The 6000-nt window shown below is 40.4% G+C and overlaps 1 protein-coding gene across 4 annotated transcripts in view; it reads right to left on the reverse strand.

The window, feature by feature from the left end:
* The window catches only part of ARHGAP25 (Rho GTPase activating protein 25), an 87627-nt gene extending 81976 nt beyond the window's left edge, over positions 1 to 5651 (reverse strand). For 2 of the 4 annotated variants that reach the window (XM_081595683.1, XM_081595682.1), the window contains exon 1: positions 5198 to 5651. In XM_081595683.1, the coding sequence (XP_081451809.1) occupies positions 5198 to 5480 (283 nt within the window). In that variant the 5' untranslated portion in view covers positions 5481 to 5651. Of the gene's footprint in view, positions 1 to 4911; positions 5026 to 5197 lie in introns of those variants that run through there. The other 2 variants (XM_081595687.1, XM_081595685.1) reach the window with 1 other exon arrangement.
* Between the last annotated feature and the right edge of the window lie 349 nt (positions 5652 to 6000).

Below are 6000 nucleotides of genomic sequence, written 5' to 3' on the forward strand. Positions count from 1 at the left end.
TTTTATTTTCTTTTATTGATGGGCACTTTGGTTGTTTCCTGTCCCTTGTTATTTCAAGAGATACCACTGTGGAACTGCTATACATCTCTTCTTGTTAATACAGACAACATTTTCTCCAGGGGGCACTCTCCAGAGGGAAATGACTATTTCATAGAGTTTGTACATCATCAGTTTCACTAAACCAAATGTCAAATTGTTTCCAAAGTTGTTATTAGTGTCTGACAGTTCCTATCACTCCACATCTTCAACAACACTTGGTATTGTCAAACTTTTTAATTTTAACCATTTTGGTGAGTGAGATTAGGTATATCATTGTACTTTTAATTTACATTTCCTAATTACTGTGATTAACCATATTTCTATGTATTTATTGGAATCATTATTCCTATTCTGTAAAATGCCTATTCGTGTTGTTTGTTCATTTTTAAAGCATTTTTATGGATTCTTGGACTTATTTATATATTCAGTTGTCTCTGTCTCTGTGGATCTATCTATCTATGCATCTATCTATCTAAAACTATACTTTCAAATCTAACTTCTTTAAACAAGAGTAATAACGTACACTGGAAATTGATCTAGTTCCAGAGCCTTAAGTAATAAATATTTTTATTCTCCTTATGCGAATTTTCTAAAGGACAAAACTAGATTCCATATCAGAAAAATAATGATTTATCAAGTGGGGAAAAAACCCTCCTCTACTGTCATTATTCACTTTACTACTTGGGAGATTAAAACAATGAATTTGTGTTTCTGAATAAGTTTTTCTCAACATTAAATTTCAGCAAGAAAAAAAAGTTGAGTGGACTTCCCTCTCAGTCCAGTGGTTAAGATTCTGCACTCTCACTGAAGGGGCTTCAGTTTCGATTCCTAGGTGAAGGAACTAAGATCCCACATACTACCACAGTCAAAATATAAATAAAAATAAATTTGTTTTAAAAGTATAGCTCATTCACTTTGGTGTACAATAGAAGCTAACACAGCATTGTAAAGCAACTATATTCCAACAAAAATTTTAAAAATATATGTCCACACACACAAAAAAGTTGAAAACACTACCCCTCCATAGTCACTTCTTTAAAAAAAAATGTATCTCAGAGTCATATGCTCTCTAGGGCCCATTCTCCCCTGGTTCGGCTTAGGGTACGTGAGAAAAAAGTAAGATGTGCCTGCAACTGGATGGATACAATGTAGTCCTGAAATTCACCCAGTCATCTTCTAACTAAGCACTCTCCAGCCTTAAGGCAGAAGGGGCTTTCCCTCAATGGTCAATACCTTCTCAATAGATCACCTACATTCCATCCATTGGATGTGCCAGACCCTTGGACAGAGTGCAAGAAAGGACACTGCATTCTAAAACCACCCTTCAGGGCTTACAATTCTGTTAGAAAGACAAATAAGTGATAGAACACATTTGCAAAGAATAAGACAAAACACTGCAAGAAAGCAATGGAAAGCTGTCGCAATTTTAAGTGTTGGACTAAAACGGAAGATGACAAAGGATCAAAGGAAGAAATGTGTGCTCTTGGCTCCATCTCAAGTCAAGTCGTTGGCTCAGCATTTCCCTTACCTCCAACCCCTGTTCCCTCCCAAGACCAACAGATCAGATTCAGGGTGGCCTGGGTCAGGTTCTCCCATACATCCAGACCCATGGTGTGGTCTTTCATCCACTTCCCATTCACTGGGGTCTCCTCAGTCTCTGAGATGGAAGTTGCCCCCCACCTTGGAGATTTTCACTTTCATTCAAGCCTCGGCTCAGCATTCACAAGATAAGATTTAGGGGAACTAGAAGTGCCACTCAGCAAAAAGATATTGGGCCCTTTCCTGGGCCACATCAGTGTCTTGCTATTTCCCTAAACAAGTGCTGAACCTGGTGTCCTTCTAGGGTACTGTCCCCTGAAGTTATAACTTACTAAGAGCCTCTTGAAAGTTGCCCTTGACAATGAATCATGAAGTGATAGTTGAATTCCAGATCCAATGGCCTGATAACCACACCTTCTTGATGATAATCCACTTCAGTGGTTTTCAACTAGGAGACATGTCTCTTCCCAAGACATCTAGTAATGTCTGGAGATAAGTATGGTTGTCACACTATTGGTGGTAGGGGAGTGCTACCACCATCTACTGGATAGAGGCCGAGGATGCTACTAACATCCTAGAATGCAGGGGTCCCCAAACCCCAGGCCATGGACCAGTACCGATCATCATACTGGACAGCATACCAGTCCCCAACCCCCAGGCTTAACCAGTCAGTTAAGAACCCAGTCACACAGCAGGAGGTGAGCGAGTGAGTGAAGCTTCATCTGTGTTTATAGTCGCTCCCCATTGCTCACATTACTGCATTATCACAGTGTAATAATAATAGAAACAAAGGGGACAATAAATGTAACGCACCTGAGTCATCCCAAAGCCATCCCCCACTCAGCCCATGGAAAAACTGTCTCCCATGTAACCAGTCCCTGGTGCCAAAAAGGTTGAGGACCATTGCTACAATGCAGAGGATAATGCCCATCACAAGAATCAACCAGCACAAAAATTTGTAGTGTCCAGCTTGAGAAAGTGATCTACTCCTGACTAGCCCAGGCTGGAGAAACTACAGGTCACTGACACCCTGACACAACTCTCTATTAAGACATGAGCTTCTTTGGTTATTCTTAAGCCAGTTCCTACAGTCACACCTGGACCCAGGATGCTGGAGAGGGAACCAGAGGTCCCATGGCTGAGTCAGTGACTCTCCTCCCTCAGAGGGCTCAGCTTATGATTTGAATCCTCACCAACATGATACTCATGAGAAGTATTCTGGCTGCAGTCCAATCCTTGGGGTGACAAACTTGTAAATGGCATAGATAATGACAAGGGCTCCTCTGCATTTCATTTTGTGATTATGATTTTTTTCGTTATTACTGTTGTTTAGTTGCTAAGTCATGTCCAACTCTTTTGCAACCCCATGGACTATAACCCACCAGGTTCTTCTGTCCATGGGATTTCCCAGGCAAGGATACTGGAGTGGGTTGCCATTTTCTGCTCCAGGAGATCTTTCTGACCCAGGGATTGAACCCTCATCTCTTGTTTGGCAGGTGGATTCTTTACCACTGATCCACCAGGGAAGCCTGATATTTTCATTAACTACTACTAAACAATATCATCTGCTTGTATTCAATCATTCATTCAGTCAACAAATATTTGTTGTGTGCCCACTGGGACCAAGCACCACGCTGTATAGGATGAATGGCAATTTCCCAAGTTCACTGACTTAGACCACAGCCCCTACAGCAGGACTTCTTGATGAGGTGAGATGGAGGGCTGGGGACTTATTAAATTGCAGATGCTTGGGTCTCCCTTCAGAGATTCTGATTTTACAGGTCAGGATGATGCTCAGGAATCTGTATTTTTACCTAGCACTTGTCATGACTTCTGACACAGGCTAACTATGGGTTCATGGTTTAAGAAACATTGGTTGCTATCACATGAAATCTACCCAACCTAATCCCAAGTCTGAGATTATGTAGACTTGCACTCTAATGTGGTAATGTCCTATCTCCCTGAAAAAAAAAAAACCTTAGTTATTTAATCAGTTAATCATTTAACCATTAATTGTCTCATTTCCTATTTTTAAACAGAAGGAGAATAAGACTGAAACACAGGTGAGGAGAGGGTAGAATGACCCCACATAAATAGAAGCAAGACACTTTCAAAGGAACAGAACCATAGAAGTTTTACTTCTAAAAGTAAATTTTTATAACATACAGTAGAATGAGCATTAGCCAAGTACCTTGCTATCAACAGTAGTTAGCAGAAAAATCTCTGATTATATAAAATCTCTCCTTATTCTCTGAACCAACCTGCACTAATTCCCAGCTTGATTAGAGACCACTAATCCTCTCTGGTTATCAAGATAAATGGCTTCTCTGATTACTCAGAATTTTTGTTCAAATCTTTTCTTAGACCTGTATCATTAACACTCAGATATGTGACTTTTTGCAACAAACCCTTTGTTTTAGTAGCACATTAATCATCATTAGAAGTCCAAGTTAAACCTGTTCCAAACTGAACATTTCTAAGTCATTAGAAACACCTTAACACTTGTCTATGTCTAGTATCAAGGAAGTTAACTCACTATACATGTATAGGGGTAAAACACAGGGAATCATTTCCAACCCAATTGCTCTATTGTAAATTACTGTGATCAATTTAATTGTAGAAGAAACACATATAAAGAAACTGATGATAACAATTATGGAACAGATTAAAATCAAAGGATCACATGGTGGACCTAGAGATAATCATACTAAGTAAGCCAAAGGAAGACAAATATCATGTGATATTGGTTATATGTGGAATCAAAAAAAATGATATATATGTATACTCAATATCTTATCATAACCTATAATGGAAAATGATGCAAAAAAAAAATATATATATATATATATACACACACACACACAACCGAATCATTTTGCTGTACACCTGAAACTAACACAACATTGTAAATCAACTCTATTTCAATGACAATCTATCTAAAAAAATCAATATATCACCAATATTGTTAACGAGAAGAGGCCAAAATTAAAGGCCCGAGTATCTCAGAAAGCATACCAGAGTCCCTTAATTTAATTTATCTAGAATGCATCTATTTCATCTCCTCTAGATTTCTCTTCCATTCTGTCTTTTTTAATTAAAAGTGTCTTTATTATACCTTCAAATGCCTCTATGTTCCTGTCTTGTCCACACTGTTTACTTTTTGCTACAAGTAACACCATTTCAGCCCCAAGTCCATAAAGGTCTGGTGACCCAGTGGGCTCACAAAACAGAACAGATCAAGCACTTCTAAGACTCTGTCAAAGCCCATTCATACATGGATGTGTCCAAACAGGAGGGAAATTATCCTTCTAAGATAAACAGAGAAAAACTCACCATGTTTTGTGAGATCTGTAGCCTTAGTCCACGCCAAGTACCCCAGATCCCACACGCCAAGGAGCTCCATTCCCACCACCTCCAAACTAACAAACAAAAAAGAAGCCTTCCCCTGGCGCTCGGGGACTTTGAGCCAATATATCAATCTGAATGCAAATTTCACCCCAAACCCAGCTTTGCCCAGAGATCCATTTTTAAGCAGACTATGCTCCCCGCAGACCAACATGCAAATGGTGGGAACTCAAGTGTAAGAACCACAAAAGCAGCAAAAAGACGTTGACCGTACCTATTTTGCCAGCCTCCCCTCGTAGGTTGAAATCCCAGTTTCTTGGCAACTTCAGGGACATTTTGCTTCTGGTCTGGGTGAGTCGCTGCTGAAGCGGGGAGTCTGCCACAGTTCGCGCCCTTCTTGGTTTTTTGATCTTCTTGCCTCTCGAGCTTGTGTGTGTGTGTGTGTGTGTGTGTGTGTTTTTCCCCTGTACGATTGCTTCACAAGCAATCTTGGGTTTGAGGTTGATCTGCCCAAGTATCTTCTCCTTTCTCAGATGAAAGTTCCCTCCGTCTGTCATGGGGGATGGCACCCAAGCCCTCCCACTGTCCCTCAGGGGGCTGGTGCCTTGTGAAGTGTATACCCTGCTTCTCTTGCTTTCAGTATTACCAGAAATATCCCAGTTGACACTTCGCTCTGCGTCATGGGAAGCAAAGCTCCTGTTCGAAAGAATCTCAGGCCTCACTGAGGCGAGGTCGTGATAAACAACGGCTGCATCTTGGCTTTTTTTTTAACTGTCTGCTTCCTTGCATTTGAGGAAGTGGGTGGCTGTTCAGTGTAGATGATACACTGAGCTCTGAAGCTCTTTCTTCAGAGAATAGGTTTTAGAAATGCTTATATAAGTAGAGTAAGTGCTCTTGGGCTATAAAGCTTATAGGTTTGATTAAAATTCAAAGACTCTGGCCATATACCTCTAAGTCTCCTTTCTCACTGAACAGACTGCACTTCCAAAAATTATTGGTAAGACAATCAGCACTCCCCTAAAGTCACCCTCTTTGAGTTCTTCCTGCTATAAGGCCCACGTAGTAAATTCTCCACCT

Source organism: Giraffa tippelskirchi, chromosome 4 (assembly GCF_054371585.1).
Source record: "Giraffa tippelskirchi isolate mGirTip1 chromosome 4, T2T-mGirTip1v1.2.pri, whole genome shotgun sequence".
Lineage (NCBI taxonomy): Eukaryota > Metazoa > Chordata > Mammalia > Artiodactyla > Giraffidae > Giraffa > Giraffa tippelskirchi.